General features: G+C 35.1%; 1 protein-coding gene across 2 annotated transcripts in view; it reads left to right on the forward strand.

Moving 5' to 3' along the window:
• PAXBP1 (PAX3 and PAX7 binding protein 1) overlaps window positions 1-20,980 on the forward strand; it is a 42,866-nt gene extending 21,886 nt beyond the window's left edge. For both annotated transcript variants that reach the window (XM_043992081.1, XM_043992082.1), the window contains exons 9-18: window positions 2,828-2,927; window positions 3,023-3,138; window positions 11,221-11,420; window positions 12,368-12,512; window positions 13,779-13,900; window positions 14,240-14,316; window positions 14,689-14,755; window positions 16,868-17,014; window positions 17,946-18,100; window positions 19,285-20,980. In XM_043992081.1, the coding sequence (XP_043848016.1) occupies window positions 2,828-2,927; window positions 3,023-3,138; window positions 11,221-11,420; window positions 12,368-12,512; window positions 13,779-13,900; window positions 14,240-14,316; window positions 14,689-14,755; window positions 16,868-17,014; window positions 17,946-18,100; window positions 19,285-19,402 (1,247 nt within the window). In that variant the 3' untranslated portion in view covers window positions 19,403-20,980. The remainder of the gene's footprint in view (window positions 1-2,827; window positions 2,928-3,022; window positions 3,139-11,220; window positions 11,421-12,367; window positions 12,513-13,778; window positions 13,901-14,239; window positions 14,317-14,688; window positions 14,756-16,867; window positions 17,015-17,945; window positions 18,101-19,284) is intronic.
• The last annotated feature ends 5,366 nt before the right edge of the window (window positions 20,981-26,346 follow it).

Below are 26,346 nucleotides of genomic sequence, written 5' to 3' on the forward strand. Positions count from 1 at the left end.
AAAATTGTTACAGTATGAATCAAATGTCAAAACTACAGCTTTGTGGAGTTCAGTCTTTATTTAAATATGTCTTGGATAAAGCATTTCTCCATATCTTTTTTTTTTTTTTTGGTCCCTTTCCCTACTATGCTAAATGAAGCATACTAAATGCTATTCAATACTTGAAATTGTAGGATGAAACACAAATGTTAATGAATTTTAGTCTTAAATATTTATTCACTTTGTAAAAATGTTTTTAAAATGTAGTGGAGATATTTCCATATTCATTTTTTCTACCATGATATGGCCTTATTCATATAGTGTATCAGCAATACTTTTTTCTTTTTGGTCAAAAAATAGTTTAAATTAAAGAAAAATAATATTGCTAACTTGAAGGGAAACCATAATTGTTTTTTGTTTTGGTTTTTGGTTTTGGTTTTTTGTGGGGCAGTGAGGGTTAAGTGGCTTGCCCAGGGTCACACATCTAATAAGTGTCAAGTGTCTGAGGCCGCATTTGTACTCAGGTCCTCCTGAATCCAGGGCTGGTGCTTTATCCACTGTGCCACCTAGCTGCCCCGAAGCCATAATTGTTAACCTCTGGTTAGGTAGCCTGAGCTGAGACTCATATATTTTTTACAGACAGACAGACACACATACACACACATACATAGACACATGCATAGTTATAGTTCAATCCATAAAAATACAGGTTTCTTAATTGTAAACCTTTGAGACCTTTTCTTTTTGGCCATGCATTCTAATATGTTTTTAGATAATCAGAATTTTTGCTGATGTGAAAATCTAATTTCTGTTGCCATTTCTTTTCTCTTCTTTTTTTTTTTTTTTTGGTCTGTATTCTCTGATATCACTAAACATTCATGGTGACTGTCTCTTTCTGAAAGAAGTGTTGGATTAGCAAAATAGACGTGTCCTGTGAATTTGGGAGAGGCAAAGAAAAGAAGTGGTAACTGCAGTGGCTTCCAGAGTAAACTAGCCTGAGCTGAGAGCCACAGATGACTTTGGAGCATCTGTTTTGCTATGTCAGTATTCTGATATTTTACAGATTTTGACTTTGCATCCTACCCTAAACATTTTGCACTGTACTGAGCTAGATTTCTATAACCTGGGCCCTTTTTCATTCAGTAATTACTAATTTGTTCATGGGAGAAGTTTCCTTCTTAAATAAAGTCATTAACATGAATTGTACATTTTAGAACCTCTAAGCAATTTCCATTGCTGCTTATAACTTGCTCATCAAAATGTATTCACACTAAAGTGTTGCTTGTAGTATGTGTGGGATGGTATGTGATAATTAAACTGAACGTTTTTTAAAATAAGAAAAAAGAGTCAAGGAGTGAACATTATCAGAAGATTTATGGGAAATGGTGAAAATCTCTCTAATACTTCCCAAAGAAGTGTTGACATCCATTAAAAAGATTTTGAAAACTTGTCATATAGATTGCCTGTGTAAATTAATACTTTTGTGTAATCCTTTCTACCTCAAAACAAACTGAGGGATAGGAGCAGAGACAAGGATCTTTTAACTCAGGTTTTCCTCAAACTTTTACTTTTGTAAAGCCTATAAATGGCAATGCTTAAAATGTTATAGTGCTATCCATACTTTAAATCATTTGTTTATTGACGTTTGTTTTTAAGAAGTATGACTATTTGGGTGTCAGGGAGTTTCTTCATTGAAATAGTCTGTAGATTTGGGAAATTTACAGATTTAGTCAAGCTATAGTCGGGGGCATTCATGATTAAACAATTCCTCATTATTTATCCTAGGAGATAGGAAAGGAACTGAATCTATTATTGCATCAATATAGGAAATTCCCTGTACTAATGCAGGCCAGTACCCTCTAGTATTAAAAGATTTTTTTAAAGCATGAGGAGATTAAGTGTCTTGCCCCAGGAACTTTTTAGAAGCAAGCTCTGACAGTGATAATCTAAAAAAACTTGCAGACCTATCTTATGGCCTTAAAAATTTTTTTTTTTAACTTCTACCTTCTTGGACATTTTGTGTGAACCATTTCTTTTTTTGTTTGTTTTGTGTGGTTTTTTTCCTGCTTTTGATTGTCATGGTTTTGGAGAAGACCAGAAAACAAGAGGTGGGAGGGGGTATCTCTACAGACTTTAACTGGTACCTTTTTATTCATGTGTTGTTATTTCTTTTCCCCCAGTATCTCCTCATTTATCTCCCTTCCACTGCTGTGTCATTTCCTTTCAAAGACTCATACTTTAGGAATTTGGAAATAGGTATGAGAAAAGTATAAAAGGAAGAATATTTTGGGATGGTGAAGTTGGACTTACTCAGATTCTGAACTTCAGGGATGAGTATTGCTTCTCTCCTTCATGATTCCAAAAGATAATTGTAATTAAGAAAACCAATAGTGTTAGTAGAGGCCAAAATTTAAATAGTAGTTAGACCACAAAGCTGGTTTCCTCCTGTGTCCTTCCCTTTCTTTCTTTGCTGTTTTTCACACAACATTTAAAATCTTCTTGCTTAAGAAAAACATGTTTTCTTTGTTCAGTCTGGCAATTTGAATTTTTTAATTTTTTGTGTTCATAATAGCATGCACCATTTTCAGTATTTAAGACCTGAAAAAAAGATGAAAAATATTGTATATGCCTAGAGTTGTTGCCTCTTCTAAAAGGGAATTCAGTTGTTCTACTGTTTCCTCTGCCCCTTTTCCCAGGAACACAGAGAACTATTCAGGTTTGTTAACTGGAACCAATCACACTGTATTGAGATTAGCAAGCAGTCTGTCATACTAGTTTGTTCTATGCAAACTCTTTCCCCAGTATTGTTGATAGGAGGCTTTTAATTTGAGTCATTGATGTCTTGCAGATAAAGCTCTGATGGCACCAAATCTTGATTCTTTTGGACGAGACCGAGCCCTGTATCAGGAGCATGCAAAGCGTCGGATTGCAGAACGAGAGGCGAGAAGGTAATGCTTTCTTTTCCATCCTTGTGGTCATTGTATATGAGCAGGTGGTATTTGTTTTAGCTGTTTTGGGGAAACTTGATACTGTTTATGTTTAGGACCCGTCGCAGACAAGCCAGGGAGCAAACCGGCAAAATGGCAGATCACCTCGAAGGTCTTTCCAGTGATGATGAAGAAACATCAACAGATATTACTAATTTCAGTCTGGAAAGAGGTTAGATATTTGTGTATTTAAATATGCAGTTTGGAAATTTTCTAATTGAGTACAGTGGATAGCGAATTGCCTCAAAGCTAGGAAAGACCTGGGTTCAAATCCAGCTTCTGCCTCATCCTGGCTGGATGACCCTGTACAAGTTTAGCTCATAGGACTATAGGAAGCTCTGTAAGATTGAAGGTTTCACAGAAGGTACTGACCTGTACTGGTGGAGGGAGTGTCCTCAGCTGGGAGCTCCTTTTGCCAGTGAAATCACAGTTCTAATCCCTATCCTCTTTCCTGTTTTTTAGTCTTTTGTTTGTTACAACTGTAGAAACTGGTTGGTTTGGTTTTTTTAATGGTGGGTTTACGTTTTGGTTTTGGCATTGTTGTGTTTTGTTTGTTTGTTGTTTTTTAGCTAAATGCTAAGCTATCAATTATTGAGGAGGTGGGAGAGAGATCTTATTTGTGTGTGTGAAGGGCAATGCTAAATTGTAAATAGTGCTGTTAAAAGTGGCCTGTGCCAGATCAGAAGAAGAGCCCTAAGACTAGTTCAGATTAATCCTGCAAAAAAGTTCCTGCTTAGGATAGTATTGTATGATTTAGTGAAACAAGAAGAATCAATGCTAAATGGATAAATTGTGTTCATATAATGCAAGGTGTTATCCATAGGGATGCTTAAATATAGTGGTCTGTTTTCCACTAAAATGTTTGCTCCAATTACATAGGCTTTTTTGTCATGGATTTAGTCATCTACAGGGTATCTATCCTTAAGGTGCCTCTTAGAGTATATGTAGCTAGCTCCTGACCCAGAGGAACCAAAGGAGGGGAAAGTCATTCAAGATGCTTTTTTTTCCTTGCTCTTCCCTGCTTCCTCCATATCTCCAGTGAAAAACAAGGATCCCAGGGCAGAGCTAGGAATCTAACCAAATCAGCACTGCGCATTAGTGTGAATAGTGTCTATCCTATTTTATATCAACTCCACAATTATTTCTACTTCTCTTACTTTCCTGGCATATGCTGATTAACCATGAGAATTCCTATATCTCATAAATCCTGAAATCCAGGTTATGGGAAGGTAGTATAATATCCTATCAGGCATGCCAGCCCCAACTAGACAACTAGCACCTAGGGTTTTCCATAACTTCTTTTTTTTTTTGGTGAGGCAATTGGGGTTAAGTGACTTGCCCAGGGTCACACAGCTAGTAAGTGTTAAGTGTCTGAAGGCAGATTTGAACTCAGGTCCTCCTGACTCCAGGGCTGGTGCTCTATCTGCTGTGCCACCTAGCTGCCCCCCTCATAACTTCTTTATTGATGATCTTCACCACATTGGTTTTGTTAGGATACCCAGGGGTGTTGTAGGAAGACATCGAGTAAATAAGGTGCCACTGCCAGACTAACATAAAGAAATACAATGTTTGGGGGCAGCTAGATGGCACAGTAGATACAGCACCAGCCCTGGATTCAGGAGGACCTGAGTTCAAATCCAGCCTCAGACACTTGACACTAGCTGTGTGACCCTGGGCAAGTCACTTAACCCTCATAACCCTGCCCCGCCTTCTAAAAAAGAAAGAAATACAATGTTGCCACTGCTTATTATAAAGCCAGATGATCTGTATTTCTGATTTTGACATCTGAAGAAAAGAAATGATGTGCCTCAAATCTTTCTCATTTGTGTATTGCTGTGGCCAAAACTTTATCGCATAGCCACCTCTTTTCGTGTTCCATGTGAATAAAAACGTGGTAGCCTTTTTTCCTTGCAAAAAAAATAGTAATATTGGTTGGTACAATTCCTCCAGAATACATGACCGTTCTTATCATGCATATAATTCAACCACAAGCTAAGTGATTTAATCTTTTCAAGAGGTAACCATTTAAAATATCCTTTAACCTGATTAACCCTACTTTAAAATTTTCTTTGAAATTCTAAGTTCTTAAAAATGCACTGACAATTAGTGTGCACAGGAAGCTCTCCATTCTAGTTTAGCCTCAAATTCTGAGCCATCCGGAGTATCATAACGGGTTTTCCATCGATTGCTATAATAGAATTGTATCACCAGGTACACAATCCCTTAGTCATTTCTTGTTCATTCTTGATCTTTCTGTGCATTTGACTCTGTGTAGGACCTCTCCCTTCTCCTGAATACTTGCTCTTCCCTGGATTTTCATGAAACTTTTTCTTAGTTCTCTTTTCTTTATCTTTAAAATAAAGGAGCAGGAACTGATAACCTGTTAGCTCTAGATCTCTGAATCCTGTGATCCTTTTACCTGTCCGACTGTTCCTCAGCCTTCTTTGTAGGCTCATGTTAGAGCACTATTCTAGGCCTTCTTCTTTTCTCTATCTATACTCTCTCTTAGTAATCTTATCAGCTCTCAGAGATTCAACTATCATCTTTGTGCAAATGACTCCCAAATCTACATATCCAGCTCCCATATTTCTCCTGAGCTTCAGTTTTGCATTTCCAAATGCCTGCTGAGCATTTTCATCTTATGTCTCTTTTAGACATCTCAAACTCAACAGGTCTAATATGGAACACAATCCCCTCCCCCAAACTCACCTTTTTTCTTAGCATCTCTATTTCTATCAAGTACACCATTGTCTTTTACAGTCCCCAGTTTTACAACTTACAAGATATCCTCAACTTTTCTCTCCCTCACCCCCCATCTAGTTATTTTTTACATTATAAAAATTTTACCTGCAGAACATCTGTTATCCATTCCTTTTTCTTCACTCATACAACCACCATTCTAGGAAGTTCAGGCCCTTACCACTTTTTACTAGGGCTTTTGCAAAAGCCTCCCAGTTGGTGTCTAGTTGTTTCCCTCAGTGGATCACTCTAGGTTAAAATAAAAACTTTTCTAACATTTGGAGCCCTTTGCATTCTGTCTCCAGTCTATCTTTTCAGGCTTAGATGATACATTATTCTTTGTCACACAATCTATGACATAATCATACTTACATACTTGTGCTATTGCCTGTCTTCTTTACTCTTGCACAGATGTCCTTCATGCTTAGAATACTTTTTCCATCCTTTGGAAACCAAGTGTTACTTTCTTTTTTTATGTTGGGGGGGCAATGGGGGGCTAAGTGACTTGCCCAGGGTCATACAGCTAGTAAGTGTCAAGTGTCTGAGGCCAGATTTGCTTGTTTTTTGTTTTTTGTTTTTTTGCAGGGCAATGGGGATTAAGTGACTTGCCCAGGGTCACACAGCTAGTAAGTGTCAAGTGTCTAAGTTCAGATTTGAACTCAGGTCCTCCTGAATCCAGGGCCAGTGCTCTATCCACTGCACCACCTAGCTGCCCCCCCAAGTGTTACTTTCCACAAGAAGGTCTTTCCTGATTCCCCCAGTTGTTATTGCTTCCCCTCACCCCAAAATTATATTGTATTTATTTTGTATATACTTAACTGTGTACTTGTTTTCTTTACTAGAATGTAAACTTCTTTAGGGTAAGGACTGTATCATTTTTGTCTTTGTATTATTGGTGCCTAGCATAGGGCCTAGTTCAAAGTAGTCTAGCAGCTTATTGAATTGATTATGGAATTGGCAAAAACAAAATATTGAAATGTTTTAATTGCTAAAAGTTTGTTAAATTAATGGAGTATTTAAAAATGGTAATAGCTGTTGAAAAGAAACCAATAGTAAAATAGTTGAGAGGAATTTGAGTTGTTCACTAAGAAAAAAAACGCCTGATGGCTGAAAGCATTTAAATTTTTTTATTATTATTATTTTTTTTAAGTGAGGCAATTGGGGTTAAGTGACTTGTCCAGGGTCACACAGCTAGTAAGTGTCAAGTGTCTGAGGCTGGATTTGAACTCAGGTACTCCTGAATCTAGGGCTGGTGCTTTAACCACTGCGCCACCTAGCTGCCCCAAGCATTTAAATTTAAGTATATAGTCAGTGCTATTTCACTTGCAGTTAAATGATAATATGCCATTCCCATCTTATATACACACATATACACATGCACTTTTTAGACTATTTTATCATAGTTCTTTGCTTTTAGGTAACAATAGACACTTTTATTTGTACTTCTTTAATAGCTAAAAAGATGACTTTCCAAACAAAGCTGATCAGGGTAAAAAGAATCTTAAATGAATTTGAGAACTTAATTTAATTTGCTAGTTATTGCCATCATATTGTGTTGCTTTGGAGTTTTGCCTCCTTCCTCATTATGTTTTGTATTTGTGTAGTACTTTCCAGTTTATAAGGTGCTTTATATCCATTTTCATGTGATCTTCACAATAGTCCTGTAATATTGATCACACAAACATTATCTCCATTTTATAGTTCAGGGAAAAACTCCTTAGAACAATTAATTGACTTCTCCAGGACCATGCATCTAGATTGTCTGTTCTAGTGCATGTGCAGAGAGCAAATATGATAACTTGTTCTTTGCTTTTTCACTTTTCAGTTTAGTTTTATGGTATGAGGCTAAAGATTAGAAAGGTATAAAAGCATCTGATGAAATGCCTCTTCCAATTATGGCATTGTAGATGTAAAATATGAATTTCTGCTATTATTCTACTTGAAATTGAAGTATCAATACTTTATTCCCCCTGGATAGATACATCACTAGCAGGGACCTCTTCCAACTCTGGACTAACCTTGCTGCCAAAAACCAAGGCCCCTTAATCCCCTCCTGCAACTTCCTTGCTGAAGTAGTTATACCTGGGAGAGACCATCAGAAGGGAAACTTTCACACTTATGTTCTTAAGAATTATTCATTCAGTGAGCATTTACTACGCATCTTCTTTGTGGCTGGTTTAATCTATAAGCTTTTCTGTATTCGGTGTTCCTCCTGTCCAGTGGCTTACAAATTTCCTTCTTTCTGCTCTCTTCCAAACCAGTATTGGCATAGGCACCTTTCCTCACCCCACCCCACCCCATATCTCCCTTGTTCGTAGCTTCCAACAACCTTTCTTTAAATATGTGTATGTGTGTGTGTGTGTGTGTGTGTGTGTGTATATATATGTATGTGTGTGTATATATATGTATGTATGTGTGTATATATATATATATATATATATATATATATATACATGTTTTTAAGTAAACTCATTGAAAGAATAATTTTATTTCTGGAACTTTTTGGGGGGGGGTGGGGCAGTGAGGGTTAAGTGACTTGCCCAGGGTCACACAGCTAGCAAGTATCAAGTATCTGAGGTTAGATTTGAACTCAGATCCTCCTGAATCCAGGGCCGGTACTTGATCCACTATGCCACCTAGCTGCCCCCTGAAAGAATAATTTTAAACTTAATATCCCCACTTCCTCAATCCCTGTTCATTTCTTCTTCCCTTGTGGTCTGGTTTCCAAACCTACCGTGATACAGATATGGGACTCTCCAAGGTTGCCAGTGACTTCTTATTTGTTAAAGTTGATGGTTTTTTCTCAGTACTTCCTAGACCTCTCTACATTCAACATTGCTGATGTCTCCTTATTTTTACTTCTTTTGGTTTCCTGGTTCCCACTTCTACTTGTCTGACTGTTCCTTCTCAGTTTCTTTTATTATTCATCTTCTTGGAAACCTTGCCTGTGTCCCAACACTTTTAGGTGGTAGCACTATCATCTTCCCAGGCACAAAACTTAGAGTCATCTTTTACTTTTCCTTCATCTCCTACCCATACCCAGTCCATTTATTGCCTCATTTACTCAGTTCTTCATCCACAACATTTTCATATCTTTCCCCTTAACTCACATGGTGAGTTCTAGTTCAGGTACTTAAATCTTTCCTGGACTGGACTCCCTGCTTCTAGTTTCTCCTCTCATCATCTGTCCCTTCACACAGATTCTTTCAGAATAATTTTTCTAATGAATAGGTCTGGTCATGTCCAGTGGTGAGTTCTAGTTCAGGTACTTAAATCTTTCCTGGACTGGACTCCCTGCTTCTAGTTTCTCCTCTCATCATCTGTCCCTTCACACAGATTCTTTCAGAATAATTTTTCTAATGAATAGGTCTGGTCATGTCGTACTTGTACTCAAAAGCCTTCAGTGGTTTCCAGACAAAATATAAACTTACTAACATAGCTTCCAAGACTTTCCAATATGCTTCTAGCCTACCCTTCCAGTTCTTTCTTTTTTTTTTTAATCTTCTATTTTTATATTTACTTAGATCTTCTGTTAAATTGTTTTTCTCTCTAATTCTCACAGTCATCTGAAGAAAAAAAGAGGAAGGAATAAACAGTTCATCAAAACTTACCAACACACACTTCACCAAGTCTGACACTATATGTAGTGTCCCATACCATTAGTTCTCACCTCTGCCAGGAATAGAGGGAAGCCAGATCACTAGACTGTGCATACCCTACTACAAGGCTGTACTCAAGGTATACTCAAAAGTGTATTCAGAGAGATCAAAGAAACAAGGAAAGGGACGTATGTACAAAAATAGGCAGTGTAGCACTTTTTGTTCTAGTAAAGAGGGGGCTTGAAAATATTATGGAATAAAAATGTAAGTGTAATGTCATTTTGTCCTAAGAAATTCTGGGAAGGGGACAAATTTGGAGAAAGCTGGGAAGATTATATAAACTGATAACAGAAAAATGACCAGAGCTAGGAGAAAAAATTATATGTGTTATGACTTTTTGTGTGTGTGTGAGGCAATTGAGGTTAAGTAACTTTCCCAGGGTCACACAGCTAGTAAGTATAAAGTGTCTGAGGTCGGATTTGAACTCAGGTCCTCCTGAATCCAGGGCTGGTACTCTATCCACTGCACCACCTAGCTGCTCCTCAGTTATGATGTCTTAAAGAACATCTGTGAAATAACGGAAGAACTCTGACTAATGTAACATCCAACCAGAACTCCAGAAGATGTATGATGAAACCTGTTTCCTACTTCTTGGCAGAGAGGTGATGGGCTAGTGGTACAAACTGAGTCATATGTTTTCAGACATGGCCTATACATAGATTTGTTTTGCTTGACTAATTTGTTGTTGGGGGGGGCACTTTTGAGAGGTGCAGGTTGAGATGGAAGAGGATAAGTTAACCCAACTACTGCCTTCAAAGAAGAGAAGAAAAAAGCATCAATAAAAACTTTGAATGTGCAGGAAACAACAAAAAGAAATTTAGAGGGAGACAGTTCTTTCCTCCATGCCTAGAATTAATTTTCTCCCCATTTTCAGAAACCTTTTCCTTTAAGGCTTAGCTAAAAAGTGGCATTTTTTGTGTAAATCCTTTCCTCATCAGTCCAAAGGGAAATGTTTTCTCCTTCTAATTTTCATAGAGCACCTTTTCTGACTCTTGTGTCTCCTATCAGTGCTTTGCACATTTTCATTCATTTTTTTCAGTCATGTCTGACTCTTTGCATCCTATTTGAGGTTTTCTTGACAATGATACTGGAATTGCCATTTCCTTCTCCAGCTCATTTTACAGATGAGGAACTGATACAAACAGGCTTAAGTGACTTGCCCAGGGTCACATAGCTAGTAAATATATGAGACTGAATTTGAACTCAGGAAGGTGTCTTTCTGACTCCAGGCCGAGAACACTATCCACTGTGCCACCTACCTGCCCATTTTGCACTCTTTTGGGGGGGGGAGGCAATTGGGGTTAAGTGACTTGCCCAGGGTCACACAGCTAGTAAGTATCAAGTGTCTGAGGTCGGATTTGAACTCAGGTCCTCCTGAATCCAGGGCCAGTGCTCTATCCACTGCACCACCTAGCTGTCCCCGTAGGCTCTTTTTGAATGTTTATTTAAATCAACTCTAAGACTAGAAATTAAATGCTTAAAGTAATGGTAAAGATCGACTGTTAAAATTTATATGGCACTTAAAAGTTTATGAATCACTTTATATAAAATATCTCATGTAATTTGGCCAATAGCACTATGAGGCAGGTACTAGAGGTATTATTCCTGTTTTATAGATGAGGAAACCGAGGCAGAGTGTAAAGGACTTGTATATGGGTACACAGATAGTAAGTGTGAGAGATGAGATATTAACCCAAGTTTTTAACGATGCTACGTCAAAGGGTCTTTTCAACTATAACACACTACCTCTCAGAAATGTATTTGTTTTATTTGTGGATGTAAAATGTCTTATTCTTGATTAAATTTCTTCAGGGTTCCAATACTTAGTAATAACCCTGGTGGTGTTTCTTTCCTAGATCGTATCTCAAAAGAATCCAGTAAGATTTTTGAAGATGTCCTTGAGAGCTTCTATTCAATTGATTGTATTAAATCACAGTTTGAAGCATGGCGTTCTAAATATTTCACTTCTTATAAGGATGCTTATATTGGTCTTTGTTTGCCAAAGTTATTCAATCCTCTAATAAGGTTACAGCTTCTTACTTGGACTCCCCTGGAGGTGAGTGGATGTAAAAACAACTTATTTATTTATTTTTGGTAATAAAATAGTATGTTTGATTAAATTTAATCTTTGAGTAAAAGTTCAAAAGTTTACTCAGTATATAATTTATTTCCTTCCTGGGAATGTTATATATGCAATGTTACTCTGGGAAGAGGGCATTGTGTTAGTTGCTAAGGATTATACTCATTATAATCTTGTGGTCCCAAATGATAAACTATTCATCACCTTACAGTTTTTCAGCAGTTTGCCCATTTATAGCCAGGCTATGAGTAGCTGTGGTATTGTCTTCCTTTACTTCTATTCCAATATGGTAAAAGTTAGAAATCAAGTGTTCTATCCACCTCGAGGGTAAAAATGTTTAGAAATACTTTTGAAATTACAGATAACAATTTCATTCTTAAGTCTTGATTAATACTTAATAAAAACCTGATATTTTGAGGATAACAGTAATGGGTACATTATATAACTATCATTTGGGAATATCTCGAAGTGGCCAAATTTTGAAGACATACCTTGATATTTAGTTGCTCCTAATAAAATATGATGCCTTATATTTCTGTAATGTTTTATACTCTTCAAACTGTTTGCATGTATGCTAATTAATTTGATTCTTGGCAAACATACATATGTATGGGGTAGGTAGGACTAGTACTCTCTTCTATTATAATAGAGGAAAACTAAGGCACAGACTAAAATGACTTGTCCAAGACCTAACATTTATTTTAAGTAGCAGAACTAGAACTAGAATCCAAATGTTTGTTTTTGTAGCTGTTGATCCACTGCTAAATTTCTGCAATATATGCATACAGAGTAAAAGTTGCTGTTACTGTTATGATAAGTTATCTTGGTAAAGTGTTTTGTGTACTGAAATCCTTGTATTATTCTACATATGATAGAATGATTTGACTATTTGATTCTAATAACATTCTAAATTCTTATTCAAGGCAAAATGTCGTGATTTTGAGAGTATGTTGTGGTTTGAATCATTGCTATTTTATGGCTGTGAAGAACAGGAGCAAGAAAAGGAAGATGTAGATGTTGCATTACTACCTACCATTGTGGAAAAAGTGATTCTTCCTAAACTAACAGGTATAATTTATTGACAGTGGCTTTTAAAGTGTGTGTGTCTGTCTGTCTGTCTGTCTCTCTCTGTGTGTAGGTACATGTGGGGAGGTGGGATCAGTTCTCAGTTTGTGAATAGGTGGTATTCCTAAGTTTTATTTGTAACTTGTTGAGAAAATCTTCTCATCTGAAATAACATTGTAGATGTACTTAGGTTCACCACCCTCTGGTTTAGTCCAAAATACAGGACATAAGTGATAATCATACTGTGCTTTCCTCTTTGTTTATCTGAGAAATAGTCCCCAAGTTTTAACTGGAAATTTGGTGTTCTGATGACAAATCGACCTTCCTGCTATCCTAGTCATTATTTATTTATTTATATTTTTATTCTGATGATTTATTTCATGTAAAAAGTAAAAATTTTTATACTGATCTTCAAAAGAAAACCATGTTAAGCAATTAAAAATGTTTACAGCCTTTTGTTTCCTTAGTTTGCTTTTTTCTCCTTGGTTGTTGTCAGCAGAACAGATATTTCTTGAAAAATTCCACACTGTTAGATAAACCCTTGGCATTCTTAAGTGTTAACGAGTATGGCATTTACCCAGCTGGGAAACCTTAATTGTGGTTTAGGGTAGAAAACAATTTTCTGCTAATGTCAACGAGTCGAATTGATTAATAATCTTGTTCTATAGTTAGTTTTTTTCTAATCATAGGAAGGTATCCTGCCCACTCCAAGATAAATCAGGAGACAGGAAATCAAAGTCACTTGTAAACCTTTGAGCAAGAAGACCAGACTACTATCTGATGACAATTTTTGAAAACAGGATTTAGCTCAGGGGATGGGGATGTCCTTGTCTTTAGAGAGGAACAAAATAATACACCTCTTCTTTGATACCTGCTGGTATCAAAGGGATATATACCAAGGATGGGATTATTTAAAGTAGGAGGTTAATGATCTTTGGGAATGGGAAGAGTTTAGGGGCATTTTCTTTGCATTCAGAGTGGATTAAGGTGATGGGACAGGCCAGACCAGCAGCAAAGAAAAAGAGGAAGCAAATCTCTAAGGGCAACAAGGAAAGAAAGAGGGAGTTCCTACAGCTCCACCAGCTGGGGGAGTTAAGTCCATAGAAGGTATTGAATGTAAAGAATATTTGTGAACAAGGATTTGTGGTTATTAAAATTTACTAAGTGGTTTTGTTTTGTTTTGGCTACTTAAATGTTTTGATATTTTTAACTTTGTATATGGTTTGCCTTTATCTCTGTATCCAATAAGACTCATTTTTACCCAAATAGGAATAGCTGAAAATACATGGGACCCCTTTTCTACAACACAAACATCTAGAATGGTTGGGATTACATTGAAACTGACAAGTGGGTATCCTTCAGTAGTAAATGCAGAAAATAAAAACACACAGGTAATTTATTTTCGTTTCTAGTTGAGAAGCATTATGTTTAGATGGCTTTTTATTTCCCTTTAAAATATGAATTGTTGTTACAGATTATACTTGATAACTGATCTCCCTTACAGTAGAAGAAACATTATTTATTACTGGCATCAGTATTTTCAGTCTTAAATAACTTCTTTGAAAAATCACTATCATAAAAAGTAATACTTAGCAATTTCCATCAGTTTAAAGTATTGTAACATAGTTCACACATTCAGAAATGTGATTTCTTATAAATTCTCACAATTTAACAAACCCAGTCAAAGATTATAATTGTAAATGGCCATCAACTTTTTAAAATATTTTCAGCTATATTTAAAGGCACTCTTACTACGAATGAGAAGAACTTTAGATGATGATGTCTTCATGCCCTTGTATCCCAAGAAGTAAGTAAAACTTTCTCATTTATTTGCTGCTACTTTGCTGTTTTAAAATAGTTGTCATTTGACTTTACTAATTTAATAACTTTCAGCAGCCCAAAGAGACTGATAGTGTAGCGGGCAAATTTTAAACTTTTTAAATAGATGATAATATTTGCTTATTAATCTTCCATCAAATAGCCCCCAAGTAAGTTAAAATGTATTCTTAAATGTAAACAACTTTCTTGAAAAATATAATTAATTGAAAACCGTTTGCTGCCTTTTAAACCTTTTTTGCCTGTTTTCTTGTGTCATCCATAGTTATTGATGAATGTTTTGTCATCTGGCTTTTAGAATAAAATATTTCAATTAATGTTTTTCTCTCCCTTTTGTACATAGTATCTTGGAAAATAAAAACTCTGGCCCTTATTTGTTTTTCCAGCGACAGTTCTGGTCTTCAGTTAAGGTAAGTGACCATAGCATTTTAGGGATTTGTAATTAATTCATAAGTGCTACCTCTCTGAAATAATTTTATTAGTTAATAAAATGACCTCCAATATACATAATTACATACTTATATGTAGGAAAGCTTCCATTTGAAACAGGCCCATTTGCAATTTTGTTATTTAAAACTCAGAAACTTTTCCAAGAGAAACAGTGGTGGTTAGTTTTCTTTGCTAACCCAGAAAAGTCTGTCAATTATAGGGTGACTGAACTAATTTTCTCCCTTTTTCCTGGGCATAGAGGTGCCCCTCAGAAATTTTTAAAAATTGATTTTAGTACCCTCACCACAATCCTTTTTCCATGTCACTTCAGTCTCTAAATATATGATATTTTTGTAATTTATCATGTATACATTATTTTTAAATGTGTTTAATGTTTCAGAATTACTTAACCATCATCCTGCTTTCTAAATTACCTCAGTGTAGCTGTTCACAGACATTAGGGAATGGGTTTGCAGGGAGGACTATTCTTAATGACCTCATTCATATCAATGTAAATGACTGATAATCACCTTTTAAGCTCCCAGAGTGAATTAAGGTATTTTGGATTTGATTTGTTGACAGAGAGAGGAGCTATTGAATGGTCCATGAGTCTTACTAGATAGTCTGACTCTGAAATTAGTTTCTATTAGCTGTTCCAGTTTTTTAAACTGTGATAAGAAGCATAGTTTATTGATAAGAGCTCTGAACTTGGAGTTGGGAAAGGTGTTCAGTTGTTTTCAGTCATGTCTGACTCTTCATGAGCCCTTTTGGCATTTTCCTGGCAAAGATAATGGAGTGGTTTGTCATTTCCTTCTCTAGCTCTTTTTACAAATAAGGAAACTGAGGCACACAGGCTTAAGTGACTTGCCTAGGGTCACACAGCTATTGGGTGTCTGAGGGCACATCTGAACTCAGGACGATGTCTTCCTGACTTTAGGCTTGACACTCTCCACTGCACCTCCTAGCTGTCAGCCTGTAGAGACTTGGGTTCAAATCTTTACTCGTCTGTAAAAGGAGGATGATGCTGATAATAGGAATTGTAACTTAGGGCAGTTTGTGAAAATCAGTTGTAATAAAATATATATAGCACTTTGTGTCCTTTCTTCAGCCATTGAACCTGAACAATCTCTAACAGCTCCAAGTTTTTTCAGTATCTTTTCATGAGTAGTAACAGCTGGTTCCCTATGTATATGTTGGTGGAGAGAATAGCCATTTGTATGTGTTGGCTATAAATTTGTGAAATGTTTTAAGTTTAAAAAACTGAGGCCAGAAAGGTTAAACTCATTCAATTCAATAAATAATTTGTTAAAAAAGATTTTATGATTGAGACTTTTCTAAATAAACTACATTTCATTTTATATTTCTTGTAAACCCTGACAAAATTCCTATTTAGTGTATTTTCACACTGAAATTGGGAACTTTGTGTAAGAGGAATTTATAATCAATATTGCTAATTCATGTGTAGGCAAGAGGGTTTTCTATATTAAAGCAGTAACAAAATTGTACTGAATATGCCTTATTTGTTACTAGTGAGTTACAATCCAAGATATATCAATTTATTTCACCTCAAATTCTTTAAAAATTTTTTTATTAAATTGTCCCCACTTAAAGTTCTCCATTGCTTCACAGTGGCATGAAAGTGGAAACTTGGATTCTCCACTCAATGGTAGCACAGCTCAAGTTTTGGTGAGACCTACCAAGCTGGAAAGGCTTCAGAAACCACCTGTTGAGGGCCTCTGTACCCTTAAATCAAATCCCCTAGTGAAATATACTCATTCATCGTTTCTTGACATAACATAATTCTAAAAGGCTTTTGCCCAACACCAGGCTTTTAAAGGTGTTCTCTACAGTGTATGTATATATATGTGTATATATATATATATATATATATATATATATATATATATATATATATATATATATATATATATATATATGTGTGTGTGTGTGTGTGTGTGTGTGTGTGTGTATATATATATATATATATATATATATATATATATATATATATATATATATATATATATATATATATATATATAGAACTTAACTTCTTATATTGCCTCATTTCTTCAATTTGCTTTTCTCCTCAGCTATTAGGAAACTTTCTCCAGTGGTATGGAATTTTTTCCAACAAAACCCTTCAAGAATTATCCATAGATGGTTTGCTAAATAGATACATCCTTATGGCTTTTCAGAATTCAGAATATGGGGATGATAGCATCAAAAAAGCCCAACACGTAAGTTAACTGAGATATTTAGTATTTTATTTTAATTCATTTTGAATTTTAAAAAAATTTTGTATAAACCTTTTGAGTATTTTATAAAGTCCTCACAACACCTTGTAGAGTACATAAAAAGCTATGATTGGAAATTAATTTACCTAGACAACTAGTTTTAATCCCCCTGTGCACTACATTATTTATAAATAAATTTTTATGGTAATTAAGGTGTTTTTAAGTAGTGCCAAGAAGATTAGTAATCTCTGGTTTTATTTTTGAATATTGATCTTTTAAGTAGTAAATAATAATTTGTTAAATACCTATACAATGTGCTAGGCAACAATGTTTTAATAACCACTTTATTAAATGACCGTTTAAACTAACTAAATATAGTAAAATGATCATAAAATAAATTGGTTATTTTAACATTTTTAAATATGTAATTTCATTTGTGTGTTTCAAACTCTGCAAGGGAAAATATTGTAGTCCTGTTTTCTGATGATTGTGCAGTTGACATTGAAAGATGCTATGGGACAGCTTTGTCCTTATATTAGTGGTATTTTCTTTGGGACAGTTTCATCAGTTCGGATTCTTTTCTTGGCTTTTAAGAAGTATTATGGTCTTTTCATTTCAGTTCTAGTAATCAGTTTGTTATCCATGATTTACAGAATATGATTGTTAAAAAATATACCATAACTATACCTACATCAAAAAATTAATTATGGCTTATCTAAGTTTTGGAAAGTCAACACTTTTGAGTTCCAAAAATGTATATGTACCTGTAATTTAACTGTGTGACTTTTACCAAGTTAAACTTTTTTCCCAAGTTTTTTTAAAAGCATCATCCCTTTAACATAAACATCTTTATGTAAAACTATATAACAGGATTTCTAGTTGGATAATTATTACCAAACCCAGATCACCACTTTTTTTTTTCCCTACCTTACAGGTAATCAACTGTTTCCCCAAACAGTGGTTCGCAAATCTGAAAGGAGAAAGGACTATATGCCAGCTAGAAAACTTTTGTAGATACCTTGTTCACCTGGCAGATACAATTTATAGAAACAGCATTGGATGCTCTGATGTAGAAAAAAGAAATGCAAGGTAGTTATTTATAATCAATTAATGAAGTTGTAAAGTAGGCTTCATTTTATCAACTAGTATTTAATTAGATATTTTAAAGTTGGAAGATGTCTACTGTTTGGTTTTGAATAATTGCATGTGCATGTACAAATACACACACACACATACACATGAGGCATGGCATAGTTGGCTTTGAAGTTTTGAAAACCTGAATTCTTATCGTAGGTATATGATTATGGTCAAGCAAATCTCTCTGTGCTCTGTGTTCTGTTATGGGAATTTCCACAGTGGAAGTTGTCTATAGTAGTGAAATCTTAGGTTTGGATCTCCTGCCCTAGAGAGAGGGAGACAGAGATAGACACAGAGATTTGGTTTTGATTCTACTCCTAATTAATTTGTAATTCTAATAAATTGTATCCATACATTAAAAAAATTATATATAAACATAGGTATATGAATTGTGTTGGTAAATTATGAAACCATATGTTTTAAAATTATGTCCCTTTCATGTTTGCAAGATAAAATTTAAGAATGACAAAGCAAACCATTAAGGCCAGATTTGACTAGGGTACAGTGGTGGAAAGGAAACTGTAACTACCCAGAAGTCACTGGGTAAGGGGACATCTTAAGGATCTTTTCTGGGCAGATTATCTACTTGGTGTGTTAACATTCATGATCCCAATTTTGACTAGACTGATACTTAGATATTAATAATAGCTAATATTTATGGAAAGCTTGCTATTTGAATACAAATCATATTTGCAGATGTAAATTGTATTAAATTCATCAGAAATCCTTCTAGTAATTGTGAACTCTTTTCCCAGAATAAATACACTTAGTTTTTATTTTTTTACTTTTATTTTTATGTACTCAAATCAACAGGGCCCACCTGTCATGATTTAATGAGACCAGTTTACTCTAATTATTCCAGGTTTATAAGGAAAAAAACTTAATCCTTTCTCAGTATGGATTTCTAAATGGAAAAAAAATATATGATTATAGTATGCAGTCAAGTTTCATACAGTTTTCATTTGGAAGAAAAAGTATGGACTATATACATAAGCTTTTTTCTTTCTTATATAACAGTATATTAATGGATGAATTTTAAAACTGATCTGTAATCAAAATGTTTGTCAATAAGTTTACTTATGAAAATTAACTAATCAAATACTGCTTTGTTACTTAAAATGTTTTTCTTTTTTTAGGGAAAACATAAAACAGATAGTAAAACTTCTTGCAAGTGTTCGAGCTCTGGATCATGCTATGACCGTTGCAAATGACCACAATATGAAAGAATTAAAGACTTTAATTGAAGGAAAATAGAACTTTCATACTGAAAAACCTAATATGAGCTTTAAAAATCCATTCTTGATGTACAATTTTTGTATATATGTAAAGTTTCTTAAACTGTAAAATATTGATTCTTGTTTTAATAGAGCATTATTATATATATAGTACTGCAACCTTAAACACAGGATGAGGAGCTCAGAATGATTACATGTGGGAATGCAAGAGTGTTTTCCTTATTGCCTATCATACCTCTCTTACAAAAAACATTTTATAACCACATACATATTAGCCATCTATATCATTCATTGTTCTCTGGTACACCAGTGTGTGTGTATCTGTGTGCGTGTGTCTGGAGTGTGTATGGGTATGTGTCTGGGGGTGTGTGTGTGTGTGTGTGTGTGTGTGTGTGTGTGTGTGTGTTTGGTGTAAAATGTATAATTATGCATCTATTTATACCACCTGGAAGTTACTTTCACACTGGAAATTTTTGGCATTTTTCTACTAAGTAAGGCTTTTGATAGCAGAAAACTCTTCCATAGCAAATCATCTTAGGAAATTGCTGCATTATTACAACAAAGGGCTTGGCATAAGAGTCACATAATTAAATGTTAAAACATCCTTCAGGTAGAAACAGAACAATGACAATATCCCCTTGAAACTGCAATGGTTGAACTGTGGAACTTGTCATTGAATTAATATGAGACTTTCCCCCCCTAAATTAGCTCTGTAGTCAAATGTGGGTTTAAAAGGAATACTAATAAATGTTATAGAATAGTTTGCAGTTGGAATATGTAAATTGAACTTTAAAAAACAACAAAAACCCATTATTTAAATTTGAACAATCTGACTGCCTCATTCATGCTTCCATTAGCTGACCAGCTCAAAGATAAATATCAGTAGTTCGTTGTTTAAATCAAAATCCCACATATGTGAGAAATATATGCAATAAATACAGAATTACACATTTCTGGTAAGTAGGTATATAAAATTTGTAGATGACTGCCCCACTATGGCAATTTAATATGCCCATGGTCTTCTTTAATGTTTATACCACAATGTAAATATTCAAAAATTTTGTTTCAAAGTTTACACTTATTCTGTGATTTTTTCAAGAAAAAAAACACATTTTTTAAAATTAAGGAACATTAGTTTATATATAATCAGACATAAAATTACTCTTTAGCCAACTAATTTTTAAATTTCCCTTTTAATGTATGTGGCTATTTTGGTTAGAATTTATGACACTCATTTGGTAAGAATATTATATTTCCAGGCAAAACACTGGACAAATGACAGTATCAGAAAGCACAGTGCTGTGCACGTGCTCAGTGAATTCTAACATGAATTCTGGAGGCTTTTGTAGGAAACATGCCTATCCCTCCATATACAACTTAATGGGGATTTTTGTACCTCTTTGTTGACCTACAGACATTAGAATCAAGGTACTTCTTTACAGCTTGTATAGTGTAAATGGTTATGTTAACATGTATGGTATGGATGACATGCACACCAATTGGAACCTAAACAGAATGTTTTTATGATCCCATTGGATTCCCATTTCCCAGTATCTGCTTTTAAGAATCCTTTCAATAAATTGACATTGAGACTTTTCTTTTTGTGCAATTCATCCAGTTACTTTGGCTTTAGGAGTTGGGAAAAAAGTTAGAAATGCCCCCATAACATTACTTTAGTAGTATAAAGTAGTTTTGCTTTTCCCCTTATCCATAGTAGTTTCATTAAGGACTGCTTTATAATGTGAGATCAGCCACCCATGCTGAAAGTCTCTAAATACTACGAACATAGCAGAGTTATAGTTACATTGTATTCTATAACATGTTCACATCTCAACATATTTTCCTTGCAACAGCCCTCTTGACTGGTTCCCATTTTAAAAACAGGAACTTCAAAGGGTAAGTAATTTAATTGATGTTAGTACTTCCTCCACCAACACAGATCACCACTTTTCTGATACTTGGTAGATCTCTGAGAATTTCTGTGATTTTAAAAAATTCTCCCTGCAGTCAGCTTGGTTTTAGGAACCTTGAGCAGAGATAGACTTGGTCTTCAGACAACAGCACATCCCTGGGCCTCTACTGAAAACCTTTCTAGCTTGATTAATACCGTCAAGATACCGCCACACCATAATGAAACAATAGGATTATAGTGGAGGATCTTTAGTAAGATAGGCACACTGAGGCATAAATGTTTTAGTAATATAATCTATGGTCACAACTAGCACTGTGCCTGATACATAGCATTCACTCAGTAAATTATTGTTGATTGACTGGTTTAACCTAGTTCTTCATTCCTAGTTTTTATGCCCTTTGCAAAAGACCTTTAAGCTCTAGTTTTCACAAAATTTGGTTTTAGCTCTTTGTATTTAATTGAAATTGTTTCATTCTATTAGGAAGTCCTTTTGCTAACTGAAATATAATTCAACCTCAAAAGTTAGGGTGTTAACTTTGGAATTACTCAGAAGGCAAAGGTTGTTTGGTTTAATCATAGCATCAGAGATTTAGAGTTGAAAGACACCTTAATGGTCATCAAGTCCGACTCCCTCATCTTACAGAGGAAAAACTAAGTGGCTTGCCCAGGTTCACAAAACTAGGAATTATTCTTGAAGCAGGATGCAAACCCAGGTCTTTCAGACTCAAGTCTAGCACTCTATCTACTAGAACATGCTGCATTTAAATGCAATGCATGTTGACTTCCAGGAATACCGTGTAGGATAATTAAGCTTATCACTAAGGAAAGGGAATAGTATACTTCTTTTAAAACAAATTATAACTTCTTATATTAAACATTCTCACAGCACCCAAGAGCAAAAGTTTCTTAATTCTAAATCTAGCAAGGTATTTTTAAAACAACTATTCTGAATGGTGTGTATATAAAAGTGCCAGACTTGAAACCTATTTTTACACCATTGGATTCTTCATAGATAATTGCCACATGTTAAGAAATATATGGGCATAATGTGAGTCCTTAAAATGAGTTTTAACATCAATAATATCTACCAAAAAATTGTATTCCGTTTTAGAAGCATTGTGCTTTTCCCTTTGTTGATATGATCAGCAAGGAAATGAACCAAGTTTCCCAGTCATTGTAAAGATGATCTAATCACATATAATACATTTTGATACTGTCTAGATAGCTAGCATCTGCAGACAAGGCACATGACTTGGTGTTTTGACTTTACTGAATCTTAATGCTTTTGTTAACCCACTCTCTTAGATCAAAGTTCTTTGCCCTCCGTGCAGTTGAATAAAAGGTCTGGTACTAATAGAATTCACAATTGCGAGCCTATCTAGATTCATTTTTTTTGGTAATGCTTTACAATTATTAAAGTACTTAAACATGTATTGAATGTTCTTGTAAGGCAATGGGCTGCATGCAATAGGGAAAACAAAAATACTCATTTGAATGTGTAAAAGAAACAGAAAATAGCGAGCAACATACAAGAGAAAGAAGACAGAGAAGTAGTCATTAACAAACTCATACTGTATGTTGGAAGACCCACCTTAATTTTTTCTAGACCCTGGGCACATGCTTATTTTTGTGACTTGGAAAAACTCTGAACCTGATTTGTGGAAGCAAGTTAATATCCCAGATAATTGTAAAGAAATTGTACTAGGTTGAGAAACTTCAGCTCCTATAAACAGTTCAACGTTTAAAGTATCCAAAGGTAGGAGAGGAAATTTCCTGGAGTGAGAACTTTGCAGCATCAGTATCTCCCATCTCCTAAAGTAAAGAAAGCTTTAGCTGTTTGCCCAGGATCACAGTCAGTGGTTGGGTTTGAGGCTTTAATATGCACTTAAACAAAAACCCTATATAATAGAAATTCACAATTTTATATAATATCCTCTTTCTGTTCTTTATACATTGAAATATGTTAATAATAAAGAAAAATTTCAAGAAAACCTTCCCACGCTTTAAAAGCTGGCTTAGTTGTGAGTGCTGCAAGGAAACTTACCTAGGACCTCTAGTCATAGCTGGTATCTTCCCTCGGGTCTCTCAAAGCTTTGTTTCTCTACTCTGTTGCACAGAATGATAATTATTGACATTTCTAGAACATTTTTATCATTCATAAAGCACTTGGCATTCAATAAAGCTGCTTTCTGACGTCCAGTCATATTTTGGAAGTCATTCTAGGTTCTCAGCCTAAATTCTTAAGTTATGCTAAACAGATCACAAACTCTGGGAAGTTTTATGGTATCGATACGATGACAGACTATATCTGGAAGAAAATCAGCATAATTAAGGGAAAGTTCATCCAGGCTGCAGGATGACTAATTTTTAACTGAAAGACCATTTATGAAATCCTAAAGGTGATCTAGTGCTGGAAAGTTGGCACAATTCTTTATATGAATTATCTTATTTGGTCTTCATGACAAACCTATTAAATGCATTAATAAATATTTGTTGAATAGAACCTTGTGAGATTTCATAAGCGTTAGTTATCACCATCCTTTGATGAAGTTAAGGCACAGAGAAAAATTAAGTGATTTGCCCTCCGTTGCCAGGTGCTAGTAGGTGTCATAGGTGAGATTAGAACCCAGGGCCTTTTCCCCCTATACCACATTACCTTTCTATGGCTTGAACGACCTTACATAGTTACCACCCTAGTTTAGGCTGTCATCTCATACCTGGACTATTGCAACAGCTCTCTAGTCTCCCTGCCTCTAGTTTTTCATCCCTCTCCCTCCAACCCACCTTCTACACAGCTGCCAAATGTATACTCTTTTTTAAAATTTTAACTCTTTTCTGAACTTTAACACTAAAAAAGGGATATTCCCTACAAATAACAAAAGATTCGCTATTAAACAACAAATCTGCATTTCATACTACTTGCTTTAAAAAAAAATCATAAGAGCAGCTAGGTGGCACAGTGCATAAAGCACTGGCCCTGGATTCAGGAGGACCTGAGTTCAAATGCGGTCTCTGACACTTGACACTTACTAGCTGTGTGACCCTGGGCAAGTCACTTAACCCCCATTGCCCTGCAAGAAACAAAAAGTATATAAATTATAAATGTTACTTTTGCAACTGTCATACTTAATCTGCTTCCTTCTGAACTATACATATTTTTTAAATGTTTCAAAGGCCTATTTTGGGCATCACAATAACTTTGCCCCTGTTAACTCCCGTTACTAACCTTACCCTTCCCTAATAACCTAGAGAAAGAAAAAAAAATAAACTTGTAACAAGCAGTTAAGCAAAACATCCACACAGTGGCCAAAAGTATCTATTTCTATGCCTCATGTCTATCACTTCTCTGTCAGGAAGTGAGTAAGTAGTAATATGCTTCATCATAGGTACATGGTTGGTACTACATTGTTAGAATTCTCTTTACAATACTTCTTTCCTTGTTTAAATAGTTCTGCTTCTGCTTACTTCATACTACCCAGAATTCCCTGAAATTTTCTCTTTCCATTTATTATGGTGCAATAATATTCCATCACATTCATATACTAGGATTTATTCAGCCATTCCCCAGTTGTCTAAGGAGATCTAAGATTGGATTCTAGTTCTTTGCTCTCCCCTCTATTTAAATCCCCCCCTTTGTTATGAAGTTTGTTTTGAATATAGCTTTTCTCTCCTGTAAATGATCTTAATGCCCTCCATTTCTTTTTTTCTCTATTTAATTTGATGTATTTATGCACCAAAATGTGTTCATGTGTGTTTAAACATACTTTTGTCCGTTTTAGGTAAGGCTAAGGGTCACCTGATGCTTATTCCTCCCACCCCTTCCTCCCTGTTTTTATGCACAGCTCTTTGCAAATTTAAATGCTTTGTAAATGCTGTTATTTACAGTCTTCTCCTATATACCAGTTGTGAGAAACAGTATTTAACACTCTCAATACCATTTGAAAACATTTGTTTTCTTCTCCCTTTTTAGAATAGGAGCACTAGATCGTCCAGCTTCTGCTCAAATATGTTTGCCATTCTAGGTTTCTTTGGACTCTTGAGTTTGTATTTCAAAATACTTACTCAGCTATTTTTTTTTCATCAGAAAGGCTTGATTAAATGCTTCATTAAAGGTCCATGGTCCTTCCCCCCATCATTGTGTCTACCCCATGGAATTATTCTCAACCTTGTTGGAAGTTATTTTTGGTTTTAAGCCTGTATCATTTGCCTTTTGGAATTCAATATTTTGTGATCAGACTTCCAGATCCTGTGTGATCCTAACTGTAGTCTTTGTAGTACTTGGACTGTTTCCTTCTAGATCCTTGAACTTTTTTTTTTTTAGTTTTAGGAGATAAGTGGATTCTTTCCCTTTTTATGTTTTTTTAAAGTATTTTATTTTTCCCAATTATATGTAAAGACAATTTTTAACATTCAGTTTTTAAAAATTTTGAGTTTCAAATTTTCTTCCTCACCCCCCGCTCCTTGAGATGGTAAACAATTTGATATAGGTTATATATGCTCAATCATGTAAAACATTTCCAAATTAGTCATGTTGTGAAAGAAGAAACAGATTTAAAAAAATCAAGAAAGTGAAAAATAGTATGCTTCAATCTGCAGTCAGACTCCTATCAATTCTCTGGAGGTGGATAGCATTTTTCATGATGAGTTTTTTCGGATTATCTTGGAACATTGTGTTGCTGAGAATAGCTTGAGTCGTTCACAGTTGATCACCTTACAGTATTGCTGTTACCGTGTACAATGTTCTTTTGGTTCTGCTCACTTCATTTTGCATCAGTTCGTGTGAGTTGAGGTTTTTCGGAAAGCATCCTGCTTGTCATTTCTTATAGTACAATAGTATTCCATTACTATCACATACCACAACTTGTTTAGTCATTCCCCGGTTGATGGGCATTCCCTCAATTTCCAATTCTTTGCCACCCTTGTGGTCTGCAAAGCAGACCTAGTAATGATACTGCTTAGTCAAAGAGTATATACAGTTTGATTGCCCTTTGGACACAGTTTAAGTGGATTCTTTCTGTCATCATTTTACCCTGTGATAAACATCTGGGCAG

This window comes from Dromiciops gliroides, chromosome 3, assembly GCF_019393635.1.
Source record: "Dromiciops gliroides isolate mDroGli1 chromosome 3, mDroGli1.pri, whole genome shotgun sequence".
NCBI lineage: Eukaryota > Metazoa > Chordata > Mammalia > Microbiotheria > Microbiotheriidae > Dromiciops > Dromiciops gliroides.